General features: G+C 50.5%; 6 protein-coding genes across 8 annotated transcripts; 3 read left to right on the top strand and 3 right to left on the bottom strand.

Annotated features, from left to right (window-relative positions):
- Nucleotides 1-571: 571 nt before the first annotated feature.
- On the top strand, nucleotides 572-3717 carry LOC100906403 (WD repeat-containing protein 86). The gene is made up of 9 exons (XM_029110905.1): nucleotides 572-765; nucleotides 797-1003; nucleotides 1341-1577; nucleotides 1673-1802; nucleotides 1914-2090; nucleotides 2681-2845; nucleotides 2997-3132; nucleotides 3305-3408; nucleotides 3532-3717. Exons 1-9 carry the CDS (start codon nucleotides 572-574, stop codon nucleotides 3715-3717), a joined length of 1536 nt encoding a protein of 511 aa, XP_028966738.1.
- Nucleotides 3718-4454: 737 nt separating this feature from the next.
- On the bottom strand, nucleotides 4455-6500 carry LOC100903216 (methylthioribose-1-phosphate isomerase). The gene is made up of 8 exons (XM_003741315.2): nucleotides 6402-6500; nucleotides 6123-6276; nucleotides 5842-6018; nucleotides 5572-5736; nucleotides 5329-5493; nucleotides 5058-5201; nucleotides 4670-4859; nucleotides 4455-4560 (listed from the first exon to the last, which is right to left on the bottom strand). Exons 2-8 carry the CDS (start codon nucleotides 6267-6269, stop codon nucleotides 4481-4483), a joined length of 1068 nt encoding a protein of 355 aa, XP_003741363.1. The 5' UTR covers nucleotides 6270-6276; nucleotides 6402-6500; the 3' UTR covers nucleotides 4455-4480.
- A 1192-nt stretch (nucleotides 6501-7692) lies between these two features.
- On the bottom strand, nucleotides 7693-8130 carry LOC108863958 (uncharacterized). The gene has a single exon (XM_018638723.1). The coding sequence runs from the start codon at nucleotides 8128-8130 to the stop codon at nucleotides 7693-7695; it is 438 nt and encodes a 145-aa protein (XP_018494239.1).
- Nucleotides 8131-10339: 2209 nt separating this feature from the next.
- Nucleotides 10340-11402, top strand: LOC100903071 (uncharacterized). The gene is made up of 3 exons (XM_003741314.1): nucleotides 10340-10541; nucleotides 10869-10968; nucleotides 11071-11402. The coding sequence occupies exons 1-3, from the start codon at nucleotides 10424-10426 to the stop codon at nucleotides 11183-11185; spliced, it is 333 nt and encodes a 110-aa protein (XP_003741362.1). The 5' UTR covers nucleotides 10340-10423; the 3' UTR covers nucleotides 11186-11402.
- A 1593-nt stretch (nucleotides 11403-12995) lies between these two features.
- On the bottom strand, nucleotides 12996-14580 carry Fkbp12 (peptidyl-prolyl cis-trans isomerase Fkbp12). 3 transcript variants are annotated; one of them, XM_018638729.1, is made up of 2 exons: nucleotides 14511-14580; nucleotides 12996-13555 (listed from the first exon to the last, which is right to left on the bottom strand). In XM_018638729.1, the coding sequence occupies exon 2, from the start codon at nucleotides 13545-13547 to the stop codon at nucleotides 13221-13223; it is 327 nt and encodes a 108-aa protein (XP_018494245.1). In that variant the 5' UTR covers nucleotides 13548-13555; nucleotides 14511-14580; the 3' UTR covers nucleotides 12996-13220. The 3 variants fall into 3 exon arrangements, with proteins under 3 accessions (XP_018494245.1, XP_018494246.1, XP_018494244.1); XM_018638730.1 differs by having other exon boundaries at nucleotides 14507-14563; XM_018638728.1 differs by lacking the exon at nucleotides 14511-14580 and adding an exon at nucleotides 13735-14281.
- A 240-nt stretch (nucleotides 14581-14820) lies between these two features.
- On the top strand, nucleotides 14821-17141 carry mRpL39 (mitochondrial ribosomal protein L39). The gene is made up of 6 exons (XM_003741313.1): nucleotides 14821-14964; nucleotides 15482-15676; nucleotides 15848-16027; nucleotides 16200-16660; nucleotides 16755-16802; nucleotides 16908-17141. The coding sequence occupies exons 1-6, from the start codon at nucleotides 14907-14909 to the stop codon at nucleotides 17040-17042; spliced, it is 1077 nt and encodes a 358-aa protein (XP_003741361.1). The 5' UTR covers nucleotides 14821-14906; the 3' UTR covers nucleotides 17043-17141.
- Nucleotides 17142-20363: the final 3222 nt, after the last annotated feature.

The following is a 20363-nucleotide window of genomic DNA, read 5'->3' as shown; positions in this document are numbered from 1 at the left end:
TTTCTATTCGTTTTCCCGGAATGCTTCCCCGAGACAGTTAGCCGGCACTCCTCTCCATTCCCTCCGCGCTCGAATCCTCATCGGGATTTCCCATATGGAAGGGATAAGCCTGTCGTGGTGGGAGATTCACTCTTTTTCCGAATTTCAGGGAGGGCTTGGCGCATCCGCCAAAGTTGTCCTACGCACAAAGGCGGCTCATCCGACCATTAGCAACGAGGGGGGTCACTCGGAACGTAGACATTTTGACACTCGTTCCTCCAGAGAGAACGTTCGATATAACATCGCTGCTTCCTCCCTCAACGGGCTTCACCCCGAACCAGCAAACGAGGTATTCATACAACTTGGCCCGATGTGATCTCGCTCCCGCAACGTCCAGAGTTTCTGTCACCTCATGGCCCGTTCAAAATCAAACGAGCCCACGTCGGATCGGGCCCTGATGGGCATCGCTCGTAGGTTGTTCACTGATAGCAGCGGCCGGCTGGAACTCGGCCATTGAGCCAGCGAGGTGTTGGCGCGGTGGGCTCGAATGCGGCGCGCACCGGCATCCGGCACCTCTACGGCACCAAGGAGTATGGGCTGTGGAGCCTCGCAGAACTCCGCATCCTCGGCTTCAAGGGGCTGGATACTACAATCTTTCCGAGAACACAAAGGACCCATCAATTGCTCCGCTCTGAGCGACGATGAGAGTCTTCTAGTGACAGGCAGTGAGGACGGAACGGTCAAGATGTGGTCAACGCAGAGCGAGCCCGTCGAAATGCTGGGTAAGCGCAGCTTTGACGGGGATCCCGGACTGGAGAATCTCCATGGCGAACCTGGAGAACCTGAAAGGAACCGCTTGTTTCGTTCCAGGAACGCTCATTGGACATTCGAGTTATATCACTTATTGTACAATTCATGGCAGCTACATAATAACGGCATCCGCCGATGGCACCATGAAAAAATGGAATATCGCCGACGCATCGTGCATCTTCACGTTCCACGGTCACACAGCACGTGTAAACAGGTCAGTGGAAGGTTCAGGCCTACCGTCGCGTTCTCCGAGGATTCTCGATGGATCGAAGAAACTCGGAATTATTACCCCCCTGTGGTCTTGGCCGTGGTCTGCCGCGCTCGATCGATGCTAGCGACGAGACTCGAATGAGAGGGACCTGATTCACTGAACGAGGCAGCGTTCGAAGCAGATTATTATCGAACAGAGCGCTCTGATTACTAACCCGTGCTCTTTTGTGAGGGTATCGAACGGTCGGTCGCAAGAGTCATTGAGGCTCTCCGCAGAAATCTCAAGACGTTTTTTGAGGAGGAGCCAGCTCGGCGATACTATGCTTGTAGTTTTTTTCCAGAATCGTTTGCAATGGAAACTTCATCATCTCCTCATCAATGGACAAGACGATCAGAGCATGGCATTTTCATGCAGAAATGTTGGCACCTCAAAACATTCTAGAAGACATACCGGACGAGGAATTGGCAGAAGCTGCGCCTGGAATTACCGAGGAGCAGGATCTTGATCTCATAGAAGCTGCCTTATTGGCCAGGAAATTCAGCATCATCTCCGCTAGGGACGACAAGATTCTGATAAAGTCAGTGAGGTTCCTGCTCTCCCATTCGTAGATCTCAATGATAAGAGAATGCGGAGATTTCTCATTCCTAAAATCGGTCTTCTAAATCTCATCAGGCCCCGCGATTCGATTGTCTCGGATCTCGGAACCCAAGCGACCTTCGATGGAGTATCGCAGAAATCCTTTGAAGAAATATACAATCAGCGGAAGAAGAACAAGCATAAAGACTGCATACAAGTTTTTAAGGTATCGTATGATGAACCTGGAAATCCTGCTGGGAATGAGCGCCGATCCACCGAAAGTTTGAATCGCAGCCACGAAAAGTCGAGCTTCTCAAACTAATCCTTTCCTCTTAAGGGTCACCACAAGGGTGTCTTCCCGATTCTGTTCATTCCGTTCGTGGGGGACGCTCAATCTGATGAGAATGAAGATGGCCTCGAGGGGAGTACGGGACCAAAAGGCGATATCATCATTTCCGGGAGCTTCGATTGGTCGGCACGGAGCTGGGATCTGTACACGGGCAAATGCTTGAAAGTGAGTCTCGCGCGGAAATTCTCAGTGATCGAACCGACGATATCCTAACCGCTTTCTTCTCCTGCGAAGCGCTGCGGAAGGCTGAGCTCCCGGGATTATATCTCACACCTCAATGAAAGCCTCTTCATTGCTGTCAAAGCCTATCGTTTACGCAGGAACATCCCTTTCGCTATCAAATGCAACAGAACCGAGAGCTTGCTTGAATGGGGTTCACGTAGGCTTAATTGGAGCTGCGAGGTCAGAGGTTTCGGTTCAGAGGCTTCAACAGCGTGACTCAGAGGCTACGCGGAAGTCAGTGCTACGGCTCAGAATTACATAGCAGTACCACGGAGGATTCCGCGTGACACTATCATGTTTATTCTGAGTAGCTTTATAATTTACATTCTTGATGAATCAACGATGAATGCTGTGTTGGACTCTCCGACGTTCTGAGAGACTGAAACATCGCGGGAGCTCCTGAACGATACGCTACATTTTTGTTGCACCTGTTCCTCTTGCGACGCTAGCTCCCGATACTTTCGGAGAGCAATCGACTCGAATGCTCCGCCTTGATTTATTCGTCGTAATGGAAGCCCCGGATCGTTTTCCAGACATTCAAAGGACACACGCAGGCCGTGAACGATTTGGCGGTGGACCCCGAGGCCGAGTACCTATTCACGGGCGGTGGAGACGGATCCATAAGGCAATGGGTCCTTCGAACGGGGGAATGCAAGCGAGTCCTCGTCGGACATCAAGGACCCGTGGTCTGTCTGATCGTGAGTTCCGAGAGAGCCAGTCATTTGGTCGCACTCCGTTGACTACATCGATTCTCAGCCCGAAAGCTACCTCCTAATCACCGAGGGGTTCATTCTCCGAGGCCAATCGGTGACCGAGCGAAAGTTTTATTGAGTCGGCGATCGCTTCCAGACACACGCGAAAATGCTGTACTCGGGGAGTGCGGATGGAACCGCGCGATCTTGGGTCATGGAGTTCGGGGAGTCGACCAGAGTTTACCGCGGAGCCGCCAAAACAGTGGAGTGTTTGCGGTATTACGACAGAATGCGTGAGTGTATATGGTCTTATGTATTTTCGCTAGAAATCGTCAGGTCTCACTTCAGGGGCTTCGGAATCTAGGTCGTCCCGATATGAAGCAGGCGCTGCGCCAGCTCCGGAGATTGAGAGTCTCGCCATCGATCTGTCATTGGTCTTATTTCATTAACATTTGGCTTTCGCAGTCTTCGCTGGGTCGAGCGACACTTCGGCACGGATGTATGAAGCCAAGTCGGGAAGCCATAAGCGGTCATTCCATGGCCACGAAAACAGCATTACATGTCTAGAGGTGAGCGAATTTTCGACATTTCCAAAGCTCCACGAACTACGGATACTATGACTCCGCAATCGCGTCGATCCCTAAAATGCTTTTTGAATTCGCGTTCCCTAAATGTTACTGATCGTTCCAAAGGTGACTCGGGGCCGTCTCTTCACGGGATCATACGACGGAACTCTCTTCGTTTGGGATACGACGGGTGTCGTGGATGAAACGGTGTTCAATGTCGAAGAAGAGCCCGAGGACAGTGATATAGAAGAGGACGATGAGAACGTCCAGAAAGCGATGCGGATACTGGATGGCTTCGTTCACGGAACGTAGCGACTGATCCTTCCTTACAACGACATTCTTCTTGTTGATTACTGTATATTTGATGTATGATAAGAATGTAGAGCTCAATCTGTTTTAATTCATCGAGTTTCCCACCATCGAATGTGGGACCTGTCGAATGATGGAAAATATCGAAAATTATCTCCAAGAAAAGCTCGTCCTTCTTCCGTACGCATCCTGAGTCGACGAAGCCCCAGAGGTAGCTCGTAGCGACGGACCCAAGATTGGCAGGGCAAGGAGTCACGTCCTCACCGGACGCGTGCCCGGGACGGCATCCTTCGGAGGAGACGAAACCGTTCTGAAAAGCTCTATCGGACAGTCCCGGTCTCGCTGCTGTTTGCAGTGAGGTTATCAGAGACACTTTGAGCTCCGATCTCACAAGGGAGGCGCCAGAATCTGTGCTTCTTTCCCCCGATATAGCGCTCGAATCTGAATTACTCTCCGTCGGCTCACTACATCACGCTTCTAGTCTCTACCCCTAGTTTCATGCTCGTTAAGCATCGCATTGCATCTAGAGACGGCTCGTCGCCCTCTCTGTGTGATCTCCTCCTCCGAGGATCAAATCAGCCCCGACAAGGCGGTTCTCCGCCGAGCACTCTTCCGAATATTTCGGATGAGAGAGTATTCGTGGTAGGATATGATCTTAGCGAGAGAATGATTCTCCGGCCGTCCGATATGATCAATAACCGGAGTCTCGAAAGCCGAGCCGTGCCTCAAAACTCTCATTATGACTACAGCTCACAGTTTTATTGAATCACTTCCCTTCACAAGTCGCGACGAACTGCTTCCATTCGTTCGATTTAAACTCGAAGGCTCCTCGTTCAGTAACGATAGCTGCGGAGAGAATAATCTTGAGACATCGGCGCGCACCATATGATTTTATGCTTCAGGACTCTACGAGAATTGGTTCCCAGCCCGGGACCGCTCGAATCAGTTTAATCACCTGTGACGAGTTCGTTCGGAGTAACATCGAAAGCCGGATTCCAGCAAGGAGTTCTGATCCGCTTCGAAACTTCGCTTGCAGCTCTTTCTTCTATGGGAATCTCGTCGCCCGAAGACTTGCGCACATCTATTGTCGTGGAGGGACAGGCAACCAAAAACGGTACCTTGTGATACTTCGCGGCGATGGCAGCCTGGAATTTCGGATGGGTGAGACAGAGCCTGATCTGACATTTCCGGGGAATCCCATTGAAAACTCAGGCCGACGAGACCGTGAGGAGCGGGTGTAAACCCGCCCTCGACTGGGGTCCGACTGCAAGGGGGAATCTACACGGCTGTACAATCCCATCGCGAATCGCAGCACGTCTGTACGCCCCCAGATGAGGTCGTACCTGATATGTGCCGATTTTATTCGCAGTGTCTCCGTTCGAAGTGACACGATCCGCTCCCACGACCACAGCATGAATTTGCTTTTTCTTCATCAGGAATGATACCATATTATCGCAGATCATCATTGAGGGGATTCCCTCGGTCGCCTAGAATTGCGGTACAGCAAACACTCAGATGTCGAATCTCTCATCCGCCGCCTCGCTCGAAAACCTTAAAGGGGGTCACAGCGGTAGCTTGCTCCCAAGTAAGAACAGTGATTTCAGAGATGCGAACCAGTTCATAAGCAGTGAGTCTTTCACCCTGATTGTAGGGCCTGGTTTCTGTGAAATAGGCGGTCTCCAATCGGTTTTCTTCGTGCAGTTTGCGGATGACTCCTAGCGCGGTGCCGTATCCTGCTGTCGCCAAGCTTCCAGTATTGCACACCGTCAAGACATTGACCTGCCAATGGCTCGGAGGGAATCAAGGAGACACGGACGAGCACGAATGAGACTCGGACATATTACCAGAGGAACCCACCTTCCCCGCTGGGATTGCGCGGAGTATATATTCTGCACCAAACCTCGCGAGAGATTTGTTGGTTTCGACGTCTCGTCGGTACATGTCTTCAGCTGCCTCAATTATTTTCTGCCTATGGCTCGTGCCGTTCGTGTCTACATCGTTCAAGAGACTCGAGCTGAGGGCCTAGAGAGAATATTCAACAGAGTCGTGTAGGATCCTGGGGTTTTTCAGCCGTTTCGTCCCGTCTCTAGATGGGCTGAGAGTATTCCCAGCATATCGATCTTTCACCTTGAATTCCTCAGCGGCGTTCTTCATGTTCACAGCTGTTGGTCTACTGGTGACCAGATGGTCGAGTGCGCGGACTATCTCTCGATGGATCTCAGCTTTTTCCTCCGTTTCCATGCGCTCCAACAGGACGGCAACGCTCAGAACACCAACGATGGCGATAGCTGGTGCTCCACGGACCTAGAGCCCAATAAATTCACGGTCTTACTCACGATCACAGTTACTAAAGATTCTGATTCGGGTCGTGATGATTGCTACATATATGCCAGGGGCGAGTCCCGGACCTGCATCTTGTTGATGGCATTCCACGCATCGTCGATTGTCCTGATCTGGATCATTTCGGTCTTCTCAGGCAGTGAGAGCTGATCAAGAATACGCAGGGATCCTCGCTCATAGAAGATAGCCGAACATTTCGCTCCCTGATCTGCCATAGTAGAGCTGTCATACGGAGAGACAGAGAGGAACAGGATTAGTCTGACTCTGATATCACTCCATCAAGTCCAAGATAGACAGCGGAAGGCGTATGCTTCATATTCTCCGGGGCCTTCTATGGTTCATCTTACCTGATGTGATTTCCGCCTGATTTGCTCGTCTCTTCCCACGACTAGCACAAGGATTCTCACGGTATGCGGTCTCTCGCGAGACACCGGTCTGTCTGCTACGGGCTGTTTGCGCCAGGGGAGAGGGGACAAGTTCCAACAACAGAGTCGCTTCTGGAGATCGCGAGCAGCTCCGCGAGTCCAAGCTCGAAATTTCAGAGAGGCCATTGAGCTCCGCATGATTTCGCGCACAGATCGAGGGTTCGATCAGTGTATCCTCAACGCGAGGCTTTCGGGGAAGAAGGTCCGATTCCTCGAACCCCCCGTGGAACGAAACCTCCTCGAGAGTTCATGCCTGTGCGGAGCCTCTGTCAGAACTCCCGAGCTGCTGCCGCTGGTATTATCTCTTGCATGGCTGAGCGAATCATTCATTTTTCCCGGTGTACTGAAACTGCTCCGAGGTCACCGGAGGCGAAATGGCACAGATCTGATTCCAGCGAGAGCACCCTGTGAGTGAGTTAGTAACTAATGTCAAATCAACGTCATGCCTCCTAGGCGACATCCGTTTCCAGCGGGGAAAAGTTTTGGCAGGTCACGGCCCCGGAAACCGATGATCGCGTATCCGACAAAGAATCACGAAACCGTAAATATCACGTATCATTTTCCGCCGGACTGCCACGATTGGCCCTCCCATGTACACATAATAATTGTATAGTTGGGTGGAATTTCAGTCCCATGTGATGGAGCCACAATCTCTCGTTTGAGGACTTACGCTATCCGTTGATCCACAGCCGGACCTTCTGGAAAGTAGCATATTCCCTCGCACAATCTGAAATTCATCGAAATTCTCCTTATCGTTGTAAACCCGACGGCTACGTATCGAGCTGGACTCCGTTATATGCCAGAGGCTCTCTATCGAATTTCTCTCTGGCAACAGCCGGGAGGAGTAGCATTCGGGGCTGCAATGAATCGCTAACTCGTTTGTAGATGTTGAAGATCGTCATCCCGTCACCAAAGAGGTTCAGGGCTCCTCCTTCGGGTTCAGGGCTTTGTTGTGCGTTTCCCCCTAAGCGACTTCAGGTTTCGATCTCAGACCTCCACCCTGAGTCCCGAGGAGGGAGTAGTCCTCAGCAAAAGTCGTGGATACACTGGAACTCTTCTACCGTGTTTCCCCGAATATAAGCCGGGGCTTATATTCGCCAACTACCCGGAAAAAAGCAGGAGGGCTTACTTTCGGGGCAGGGTTTGTTTCAACTTATGAGACAAATCAGAATGACAACAAAAATCCGAATTCGACAAATTACCACGATGATCGTCAATCGAATACGACAATCTCATCCTCTTCTGTCACGTCTTGTTCACAATCTAAATCTAAAGCCTGAAGAACCCCCTCAAGCCTCTGACTTTCGATCGCAGAGCGATCCCTTGGGCCGAGACGCTCGTGTTTCCCGATGTAACTGTCCTCAAAGGCATGACTTTTATCGAGATAGCCTGCGCGGAGAGCATTCGCGACACACTCATTCGAAATCGTTCCCCGAGATTTCCTGACCCACGAGACAACTTCACTCAGAGGGGGTTTCACGAAACCCCGCATGTTCCTCTGCAGACGGTGCTCGATGAAATCGTTGACGTTCGAGCGCAGATAATCTTTGAATGGTTTATTTATGGCCAAGTCCAGCGTCTGAAGATAACCTGTCTTGCCAGCGGGAATCATGATCTGATCAACGCCCCTACTCGCGAGAAATTTCTTCATGCCTCGGGACAATTATATGGTACTTATCGCTATTTCTGAGGTTGAATACCTACAATGTGGACTCGCAGACCGAATTGCTTACTTTTGGGCTGGGGCTGGCTTACTTTCGGGGTAGGGCTTATTCCAGCGATGAGCCCGAAAATTCGTGTGGGGCTTATTTTCGGGGTAGGGTTTATATTCGGGGAAACACGGTATATCGCTAATTAATTCAATATATGGAGGAGACTCGGATGACGAAAATTCTCGAAGATTGATCACCCGTGGTCCGACCAGAACATCACAGCACGAGCCGTGTATTCGTCCAGTTGCGAAAGTGGGAGGAACGGGTGCAGAGAGAAAAAAGGACGCGAAGCGTCCTTCATATCGATGGTTCACTATCGACGTGCGTTTTTCGGGACTGAGCCACGGTGCGGAAGCGATCCTTCTCCCTTCCAAACTCGGAACAAGATTTCTATCATCGCTACACTGTGACGACGCTCGCATCAAATGACGTTTCTGAAACAAAAGATGACTCTGGAGTTTCCACGGAACGTAGGAACGAATTCCAGAAAAATTCTTTGTCTCGTACAGCGCCGCTAATCGCCCCCATCTGAAGCGCAAAACAACTCTCCTGGACCGGATCGTGCGTCGATTTGTCCAAAGGTTTTTTGTGCGTAGACTATCGACCTCATCTATCTCAATACGGGTCCAACATCAGAACGCGAGAGGGATCATCGGTGTTGTGCTCTCGGCTTTCGCCGGAAATCCTGACGATTCCGTCGCCTTCTTACAGCGATGGATAGGCACGCTGCCGGACACTCGGACGAAGTTCGCGAGTGAAGACGTCGGCCTCAGGGTCGGCGTCCGAAGAGCTGCGGGCAGAACTCCTGTAGGTGCCCCGCGCAGATATAGCATTCTCGGGAGCTGAATTTCCACGTAGACCGTGAACGAACTGGAACAGACATTCCAGATGCAACTTTTGAAAACGAAAGGCGGCTTACGTTTCTGCGAGACTCCTGTGGCGAGACTCCAGCTCCATTTGATCGGCGATGTCTGAACGCACCTTGATGAATCGATCGGATTCCGAGTACCGAACACAACTCAGGAATAGGAGGCGCAGAAGTGCCACTCGAAGTCTAGTATGCGCCTGATATCATCATTTACGCGGAAAAACAGATGAGCCGTTATCGTTCGGAACCCTCCTCAGCGTCTGACAGATATTCGTCTACAGGAAGAGGTGGATCCGGGTAGATGATGAAGGGTCGTACCGGTTGTCCATAGAAATTCCTCTCATTTCTTTCAACTACCATCTCTCATTATCAGCAGTCGGATAGCTGGTTTTTCCTTCCTGTGTCGGCCATAATCGTAGTTTCGTTTTGCGCCCCAAATGATGAAGAGAGGCATACTTATATCTCAAACGAGGGCGAATACTTGCCACGATTCTGCGTAGCTTCCCGATCCATATTATCGGATCGAGAATAGAACCGGGACCGGTCACAGGGAAGTGATTCCCGCGACGACTTCCACGACGCTCCAACAAAATGGAAAAACCACTCATCCACCGCAAATTCTGTGGTGTCGCTGCCCTCCTTTGAACCCTCCGCTCGACTGCTCCTGGAAAATATCTCGTTCACCCACGAGCATGCTTTGATTCTCGATCATCTGGAGAATGTTCGAAAAGAAAGTAAACAGGTGTTTTGCCATGCGAGCTCTTCAATCGCTGCCACGCCAGAAGACCGGAGCGAGAGGACAAAACGCAGAAATGGAACCTCGATGGCGCCAGCGAGCCCAATTAGTGAGTCACTTTACGTCATGGTGCGCCGGCGTTCAGGTACCGCGGGGAAAATCATTGTTTCGCTTGGCGCAGTGGCTTGCGAGCTGTGACGTTCGCTCAGGGAGCACGAACAACACGTCCAACGGTTCTCGCTGTGACGGAAGGAGTGTATCAGGCGATCCGAAGCATGAGAGAGCATGAGTTCGATGAAGGAAGAAAGAAATAGAAAATCGGCGGCCCAGACAATGCAACGAGCGAAGCGCTTGTTGACAACGGAGTCTCAGGAAGACCAAGCGCGTACGATGAAGTGCCAGGTAGCCAGCATGCGATTTGTTCAGCCAAGCAATCAACCAGCCAAAGAGTCAGCCGCTGACCCCAGAAGGGAATCCCCGAAAGTGTGAGTTCCTTTCGCTGGAGAGGAGAAGCATTTAAAGAGTCGTGAGCCAGCGAGAGCCTGACAATCAACAATCAGTCCGACAACAAACCGCTAGTCGGACCAGAGACTTTCGAGTTTGATATTAGAACCGAGAACCTCCGAAAATGTTCAGCGGATTTAGAAAATACCGAGTGCTCATCTCCGTGGCTCTCTTCCTAGTTCTCACCGTCCCCTCATGTGAAGCGTACATGGCTCAGATCCCAAGAGTGAAGACGATCAATGGTGAGCCTGATTCCTAGATTTTGCCGACCACCCACGTCCTGATGTCGGTCCATTGATGTCCCATATCCCGATGGACCATTCTACCTCGAGTGCTCCGAGATCACCGGTTTCCTTGCCAGGAGAATCGTGAGAAGGATCGGCCCGATAGTTTGTGGAGCTCAAGGACTAGGTCTTGAATAATCGGAGTCGGCCTCTTACGTTCGAGGACTCATTAAAATAGCCGTTCATTCAAAGAGGAATCAGGGGTGCACCGGACGCAGCGGACTCACTCGGAATTTTCGGGAGAAGTCGCAAGCGACATTTCCTGAAGGCGTGAATTCCTTGCAGGAAACTGTATCCACCCAATGTTCGGTAGGAAGATACCAGCCGACGAGTCCTACTACCCGAAAGATGTTTGCGAGAGACATACGTGCGACTACGCCCGGAAGTAAGATACGGATTACGGGATACGATTCTGGGTTTTCTGCCGCCCCGAAGACGACATGTCCTCCATCAGAATTTGCGACTGAGCTCTTAACTCTCTTTTAAGGACCATTACAATCTACGGTTGCGGTGTGGTGATGACGGCCCCCGGATGCCAAGCAGTTACCGACCCCACCAAGAAATACCCCAACTGCTGCATGCCCAAGATCGTGTGTCCGTGAATCGTGCCAAATCTAGGTCGAGGTTGCCCCCGTGATAGTTCTGCTTGTATTCGGAACAATTTCAATACGTCTCCCTGGTACGAAGATGTGCGATGGACGTTATCATTCGCGATTTCTCAACGCGAGAAATCTCGCTAGACCAAAGCTGTGTATAAATGAATTTACAATTAGCTAGGAGTCAGAATAATAAAGTTTCGAATGCTTGTATTTTCGATTACGTATCGGTTTCTGTTCCCTGGTCTCATCGTGAGATTTCCCCAGGTCGCGAGCTGGGCGTGTTATGACGCCGACTTACGATCGGCTTGGAACTCAACAAGTTGATTCAGTGCTTCAAACCGAAGGCCTGATGAGAAGCACGACGGATTCGGTTTCCCAGAAGAGGGATCGTGAGCTTCTCCTACTGAGCTCTCCTGGAAGGGCATAACCCCGAACGCTGGCTAAGATTGCGCGTTACCCCTGCGTGAACTTGTCACGAGTTCGGGGAACATGGGGTACGTGAACGTTTCCCAGCAGAATGAAGAATATTTGCCCGGGAGGCACAATGTTGTGAGCACTTGGTTGGATGCGCAGCATTCACCGACTTCCGTAATGACCTCAGCTGCCCCCAGGTGGTTGGAAGATGAACTTTGTTTTCATCTATCCATATTCATCCCACATACTTCGGACGCAGGCCTCAGAAGACTGTAATTTCAAGCGATATTCCGCAGGGGGAAGATTTCACAATGTGGAAACGCGCAGCTCGCTTGTAAACTAGGATCGGATCCTACACAGAATATCCAAGCGCTAGTTTCTGGACTGAACTCAATCCTGAACGGGCGTGAAGCGACGATAGTAAAAGTGACGTCACTTCCTCCAGTGTGCCAGCTCATCGATCGAAGTCGCCGTAGCGAAGTATACGGGAAATGCTTTCTGCTCTTTCTACAAGGAACCTGTGCTATATGGCTGGGAGGACTCAGTGGGACGTCGGTGACGGTAAATATCTTTTGAATCTCCGCGACTACTTGGCGCCCATGCACAGGGAGTACAGTCTATTTGGGAATAGTCTTCGAATCTTCCCGCCCGGGATTATCGCGACTTCTCGAGCTCGACCAAGTTGCTGACTCTTTCCGTGAATATTCAAGCCGAGAAGCTCTCTTCCCGTTTCTCATCATCCCTAAATCGCTAATTATCGATAAGAAATCGTCTTTCACTCCGCATTGCATGTAGATTGGACCGACCGAGCCCGACCGATGTGTCCGTGTTCCAAAAGTCTCCTCAGAGCCCATCCCGACGCTGCGGGCATATTCTTGTGCCGTCGTAGTTCCTGTGTCAACCAATTGCTGTCCTTGGAAGGAGTGAGTTCAGTTCCGCCGAGAATCCTATCAGAAGCGAACATCCCGTGACTGTGTCTTTTCTTTTCGATATCCGAATCAGCTCGACTCCACCATAGCCATACCCCTGAACTGCGAGACGCAATATCCCAAGTTGAACCCGAACGCTCCAGAATTTGTACCCGGATCCAAACAGGCAGGCGATGAGTTGAGGGAAAAGCCATTCGAATAAAATGTTCCGAATTATTGAAACCCGGTGGCGGAATGTCCGAGCTCTTCTCGACTTCTCGGATGGATCTTGATTGAAGGTTTTTCAGGATGTAGCGGACGGTTTAGGTTTTCTCGTGTTCTCGTCCGGAACGCTCCTTATTCTCTTTATCCCTAGACAGTCGGCACGATCAGTTTAAGGTCGAAAATTGGATTTCGAGGATGCACACTTATAATCATCTGTGACATACCTCCGGAACGAAGTATAGGGCAACGGAGGAAACAGTTATGGGTATGAGTTGAGATTGAGCTTTATTCCCTAAGAGTGCTCGATTCGATTGAGTCCGGATTCTTCAGGTAAATCGCATCGAGTGAGTCTACGGGATTGGTATTAAATAGATCTGGTTCCTCATTTCTTTTTCCCTTCAGTTTCTGTTACCTCTCAGTGATGAATGACGGTGGTGAAAAGAGTTATTTGATAGGGAGAAGACATGAATAATGGCAGAAGAAGTTCATTTTCACTCGAGCTTCAAGAGCTCGACGTCGAAAATCAAGGTCGAGTTCGGCGGAATGATGCCGGGGTGTCCTCTGGATCCGTAGGCGTAGTCGGGACTGCAAGTTAGAGTAGCGCGCTCGCCGACGGACATCTTCGCGACGCCCTCATCCCAGCCCTTGATGACCTCTCCACGTCCAATCTTGAACTTGAAAGGCTTCTCGCGGTCTCGGGACGAGTCGAACTTCTTGCCGTCAGTCAGAGTGCCGGTGTAGTGCACGACCACGGTTTGTCCAGCCCTCGGATAGGTGCAGCAGTCGCCTTCGCGAGTGGTTTTCACGTCAACTCCCATGATGAAGCCTGATCGGAAAAGAGAGAGTCATTGTTATCGGCTGCATAGTGCGTTTCGCAAGTCGGTCGAGCAACGGACCACTGCTGTGTGGAGACTGAGGATTCGAGAATAACTCGCAGCGAGGCCGCTAACGAAGTGGATCTCCCGCGCTATATTTAGAGGCGCTCTCCCGCGCCCGGAGCCCGACCTTGTAAGGAGTTCGCGAGCTTACTGCGCATCGCTAGAAGGCCTTTCTCGTGGATATCCACGAGGCGATTGTACATTTGTACACAAAAACACCTGAGGTCATCAACAAGTGTGTGTCTCGGGGCAGTCAGATGAGACCGATAAGGGAGATCCACTCTACTCTTCCAGCAAGTTGGGCCCAGAGGAAATAACCCCAACTCGGACACTGCTGACAGGTACATGGATACAGCCTCAATCTTGCCGACTCCGAGGGCGAAACGATGTAAGAACGGGGAAAGCATGATAAACGAGGCCTCCCATAACGACAACCGAACGAGAGAAAATCGTGATCTGCGTAGAGAGCGGGTTCGTGAGAGATAAGCGTCAGAAATCATGACGCATGCATCTGACTCCAACAGTTGGCTTTGCAGCACATCGCCGCGGTCTTAGCTCCACACGCCGGATCGAATCCGATCAGGATCCGCGATAGGCACCCGTCTCGAGGCACGAGTTCAATCTCGAGCAGGTACCCACTACTGTCGGAGCCGCGTTTTCCCGGTCTCGAAGAGCCCAACTCGTGGTCAGGTTCAACGACACGCCTCCACCGGGTTAGTCGTCGACGCCGCTTACGCGAGCCGGCGACTCCCGCTTCACGCTCGAGTGGAACCCTAGCTGGCATTTGGGCAATTTGCCGGCGGGGGGAAATATATTTGACTTCGTGGTCGGACTCGCACAGGATAGCGGGATACCTGCGATAATTAGCGCCCGAGAGAGAAAACCGGTCCAGCAAAAACTTACTTTCGCGGAAGCAAGCGGCACCAAAACGACGAGTAGCGCTGGTGGTGATGATGGAGTCTGTGATGCCTCTCCGGGTGAAATAGGCCTAAGCTGCGAACGGCGCCGAATTTTGAATTTCCGATCAGGAGCTCGGAGCTGTCTAGTCACGCTCGAACTCCGATGCCCCAATATTCCCGTTCCCTCATTCCGGAGCGGGGACCCTAACCTGCATGCTTGAAAACACAAATGAAGTCGAAGGTCGGGACTTGGTAGTCTCCGATGACTGAAATATTGCTATTCGACGGAAGACGCGCATGCTGGACCCACATAAACAAAGAGAAAGCCGCGGAAGGCACGAGGTTGGAACTCGTCGGTGCGCGAACTGGAAACCGTCGGAATTATACCTTCGTCAGCACCATGGTTAAGAAGGCGACGATTTTCATGAAGTTCGTGAATGGACAAGTTTCAAGAGGCTGTAAGTGGAAGCAGATGTTCTCAGAAGGCGACCCTCCTGTGGCATTCGGGCCTGGTTCGATTCGCTTCCCGAGTTTCACTCCACCGAAGTCGGATGCCTCTTTCTGACCGCGGAAGTTTGACGGATCGTGCGTGGAGGCTTCTTTGTTGGATTGATTATAGAATCATTCCGGCGAGGAACTCTGGCCGGGTCTCGAGGAATGACGAAGAACGCCAGTCGCTATCACTCGGGCATTCCATCCCCTCGCTAGGTCTCACTCAGTATCTTGCTGCGCTAAAAGTACGCGAAAGACAGGAATTGATGAGACATTTCTGAGTCGATCATCGTCCTGTTTTTCATTCTCCTCCCGGATCGCAGCAGAAAGATACCGAGTCTGATCCTTTCTGGGCCATCCTTGAGTTTGCCGCGGAGGGGGGGGATCGATGCTGATGCTCCGCATATAAGCTAAACGGAGTCCCGACCCTCCTCGCAATAGATTCATGCTCTGAATCTCTTGTATGTCTCTTGTATGTTGCAGACTGCGTGAATCGGATTACGCTCACAAATAGAGAAGTCATCGCCAAACGAAATGCTCTATTCAGTGAGGAACAGGAGAGACAAGCCGCCTTGGTGCGTCGTGTCGAGAAGATTCGCGTCAAATACACAGGAATCCCGAAGGAATGTACAATGGTGATGAACAAATCAATCTCAACGCCCGCAGATTGCTTGAGACGTGAGTAAGACGAAAATATGACTGCGTGGTTGGCTTGCATAGGTAGTTTGATGTCTCCAGGGAGTGACGAGTCGGGTAGAGTTCCAAGATCAGGGACGCCTAACCAGGAGGAATCACCTAATCCAAGTAATCCAGAGTTCTGGTAGTGTTCAACTTCTTCCGCCAAAACAGATCTGCCCGAACGGATGCTACAGCTCTCGGTCCTCGCGTACGTCAACGGCGAACCGTGGGATATGTCGAAGCCGCTCGAAGAGGATTGCGAATTGAATTTCGCTCACTTCAAGGACTTCGACCCAAGGAAGTTGCTGACCGTGAACAAAGCCTTTTGGAGATCTTGCAGTTACTTGTTGGGTGAGATCCGGGAACCATTCGATCTTCCCATCTCAAGCTCATTGATGAGAGGGATAGCCGACTGTGAGATGGGACCGGCATGCAGCACCATCTACGGGAGGCTGCCAGAGAACCGCCACTATCGGCGCGACTCCTGACTCGAGGCTTTCTAATTCTTTTCGCTTCGATGCAGGTTTCGCTATCGAACGTTCCTTCAAAGAAGATCACAGAGTCTTGCTCCATTCTTGGCCAGCTCCGCAGATCAAGAGTGGATCATTCGTGTACGATGCCGTACTGCCCTTGGAGAACTGGGAACCGAATGATAGAGAGTTACGCGCCCTCGGGAACCCAGTGCGTAAACTGCAACCGGAAAAAGCGAGCTTCGAAAGGCTTGAGGTCGAGCCTGCGCTTGCGAAGGAGATTTTTGAGGACAACCCTTACAAGCACTCAGTGGTCGACAGTTTCGCGGAATCTACAGAAAACAAAAAAGTGATTCTATACCGGTGTAAAGATCACGTCGACATAAGTCGGGGGCCTATGATCGGCAATACGGGATTCATCCGAGACTTCGGTGTCGCTTCGGTTCATGCCTTCGAGACGGGAATTGGGCTCGTGTACCGATTCCAAGGCATTGCCTACCCCAGCGCCTTCACGGTAACTTCGATATCTTCGCTTTTTGAGAATGTATCTCGATAGGTACCGTCTTGTGAATAACTCGAGGATAATCTCCAACTTTCCTCTCCCGCAGATGAGTCCTTTCGCCCTAGGTGTCTTGAGAGATAGAGCGAAAATCATGGTAAGACCTTCTATATTCGATAACTCTGAGACCGCATGAACAATGATCAGCAAAGCGGAGAAACCTAGAGGAAATCTGCCTACCACAGAACATTTTCCCTCTCAGAACACAACTGGTCTACCAAACGAGTTGAACCGTGCTCCGGGCGATTCGAAATCTGAGTCAACAACGGAAGCTGAAGTTCCCGATACCGATGACGAAAACGAACAGACGACACAAGCTCATAAAGCCGCTCAATGAGTCGGCGAATTCTAGACTGGTGCTGTCAATAGTTTGCGAATGATGATAGAATGTCAACGGAGATGCACTAGGTACGTCACGGAAGCTTTGCATATACTTGTTCTAATGAAAAATGAAGAGAAGTTCAGTAAACCTGTGGAGTGTAATTCTTCGCCTCACGAGCAGTACGGACTCTCATAGGGCAATGAAGACACAGCGTGTAACAGGGACTTAGAATAACAGAGAATTTTATATCCATTTGTTGAAACACTACTCTCGTTCACGTATATACAAAGTAGACAAAATATTTACATGATGATCCAATTATATAGACAGCATCAGCAATAGTGGTCGAGGATCAGTCATGATTGGTCATTTTACAGAAACTATAGATCAGTAACAAATCAAGCGAATTTATCGCGTCCGTCTCTATGCTTCGAATCATTACACAATGCGGGATTTCCTTCATACTCTCGGATTAGGCAAACATGGTGAGACGGTAAATCCATCGGATGAGCAAAGCGATAGGTTCTTCGCTCTCTCAGTTTCATTTGATCGGAGTTCCAACTATTTGCTGATCCCCACCTGGTTACTGCTGGCTTTTTGGGAGTCGATTGAATAAGACGATGGAGATATTGATTGACGCAATTTTTCCCGATGGTAGCGACGCTCGCCACGCGCTCTTCCCCAGTACATATGTGTATATATATATATATATATATGTATATCATCCTTGTAGATAGAATCGCGACGAAGATAACAGCATCAGTAATAATTATTATTATATAATAATCGTGGTATTATCAATCATTTCATCATCAGCGACGATAGAAGTTATAATGATCATCTTCAGAGAGAGAGATAGAGCGAGACTTTTGCCGCAAGGTCAAACTTGGAGGATATACGTAGGGATTCGGGGCTGTCGATGAGACAAGTGAAATCCTCATAAAGCTGCATTCATAGGGAGCTCGGAAACATATCACCGTAGAGAGCAGACATCGAACCTCTTCTCGATTCGAATCCTCGCTCCCGAATCGCCTCCCGAAACTTAACTTTGAGTCAACACCAAGAAGTCGGGAACGCTATCACCGATTTATAGAACAACCTCGGGAAAAATTCAGGACTCCTCACACTCAGAGACGCCCCCCGTTATAGGCAACAAGAGAGGCGTTTTGAGCCGTTCAGCTCGATAGCGAAGTGTTCGTTCCACGTCAGACTAGACTCAATCACTAGACCACTTCAATTGGGATTCGCCAGCGTTTTCGTCGATTTAATGCCGCCCAGCAGCGATCTCTCCCCACAAAGCGTCAGCCCGATGTTTGCTCGGAAGGTTCATCAATCGGGCGTGCGGCCAATCGATCGATCTATGCACCTCTCAAATTATGGAGCCGACGGGATGCTTCGCAAGCTTAAAACGCTACCCTTCGTGTGAGTATCCCCGCCTACCTGATAAGTACATTTTTTTGAGCCACGAAAACCAGCAAAGGACTGTAGGTACATAAATTTTTGGAGCGAAACGGCTAATGGAGCTGACGGAGGGACTTTGGTGTTCTGCGGACCCTTCGCTTGAGTCCGCCTCCTGAGCGGGGATAGAGCATCCGGGGAAGATAGCGAGAAATCAGCGCCGCAGCAGGTCAGCAGCGACCGTCTTCCTTTTCGCTGCGGGTTCTCTCGCTTCTTCCCCGAGGAGAGCAATCCCGCGAGTACGATGTCGCTGTTTATATCGTGTAGAGATTTAAAAGGATGATTCAGTAGAAATATAGACTATCATTGCAAAGGAACGCCGCCAACGATATTGGGCACTTCCTGATTTACCGAAGCTGAGAAGCCGCTGCGGTTCGAGTGTTTACCTCAAAAATCCCCGCCATCGAACGCTGCTCTCAGGTATCAGCGCTCTCCTCTTGCGGACAACTCGACTCGTCAGTCAGAGGGGGGATGCGGGCGAGGTGCTCACTTTCTGATATAAGCCACCGATTCTCTATGGAGAGTGGAGAGCCTCTCCAGGTTCAGATTTCTGAGATATTGACTGTATAGTCATGTCTGCTTTCAAAATACGAATCAATAAACGTTTGGTCTTCGAAGAACAACGGTAGGAAAAGTGATAAGTTTCCGACGCGAGACCGGCCCCGCTCTTTCCGTCGGTTCTCGTTCCGGACGGTCCAAAGCGATTCCTAATCTCCCACGACATCCAGTCCTCACTAATGATCTCCCTCACAAGCTTACCGAAGATTGTCTTCAGGAACCCCTGTACACTAAGCATGCACTCGTGCAAGTGCCAAATCTCATTCGGTCTGAGAACATCGAAATCCTGGGGCGAAATCAAAATCGGAGGACAGCAGAGAGCCGTAGCGCTCCGCCTTTTCCGACAACTATAAACAGCGGTTGCCGAAGTGAATCGACAGGTTTTGACTATTCCCGCAATGCTCTGGGAACAGGTGAATCGGGATTCTGATGATCGGAAAATTCCCGTTGTGGCAAGACGAAGATGTCATATTCATCAAAGAGACGCAACAGGAGGCAAACGGCTCGCAGACGTGGGGTCAGTGCGCTTCGTGAAAAGCGGACTTATTCGCACGAATCTTGACCAGGACTCCACTCAAAGCCACGAACAAGCCCTGGAGGGAGCCTTTCTCACGGCATCGAACGATTCCTCGAGAGAAAATCTGTCTGATCAAAACCTTCTGAGATAAGATCCACGCGTCCGTCCAAACTCATCATCGGGTCCTAGTCGCTGCGCATCCGCGAACCGACATGCCCCCGAGATCGGCCGTTTCAATGTAAGTCACGCCACAGAACTTGGAAGGCGTGAATGCCTTCAGCCTTTCCGATGTGACATCAACGAGGAAATGCTCGTGCACTCAAATTTGCTCCCTCGATGTACCTTGCATGGTAAGCGTGATAAACTCTCGAACTTTGTCGTAACACCGCTATCGAGAACCATTTGTCGAAAGAATACATTACTCAAACCTGAACCGTATCCGGGACCGCTTCCAGTCCGAATCGGTACTTCGTAACAATAGAGAAAAAAATTGCACACGACATATGTATAGAATACGTAGAAAAACTCAAACTAATTCGTACAGTCGACAGACCTGTTCCTCCGATCAGTCTCTCGCTCTCACAGCCATCGTGAACAAGGAGTTAAATGGAGGCGAAGCGACGCCCTCCAGGGGCGTCGTACTCTGCCGTAGCAGTCCTTCATGCAACTTCACATGGGCCTCCGCGGCATTGGTGAGAAATTCATGCCCGGCATAGGTTCTTCAACCTTCCCGACAGACCGACACATTCAGCTCGATTATTCTCGCTTCTTCCGTTCGTCTCGCAGCCGATTGATTTTTTCCT

The sequence above is a fragment of the Galendromus occidentalis genome, unplaced genomic scaffold (genome assembly GCF_000255335.2).
Source record: "Galendromus occidentalis unplaced genomic scaffold, Mocc_1.1 scf7180000077157, whole genome shotgun sequence".
NCBI classification, from domain to species: domain Eukaryota; kingdom Metazoa; phylum Arthropoda; class Arachnida; order Mesostigmata; family Phytoseiidae; genus Galendromus; species Galendromus occidentalis.
The sequence above is the reverse complement of the archived record's forward strand: the minus strand, read 5'-3'. Positions and strand labels throughout refer to the sequence as shown.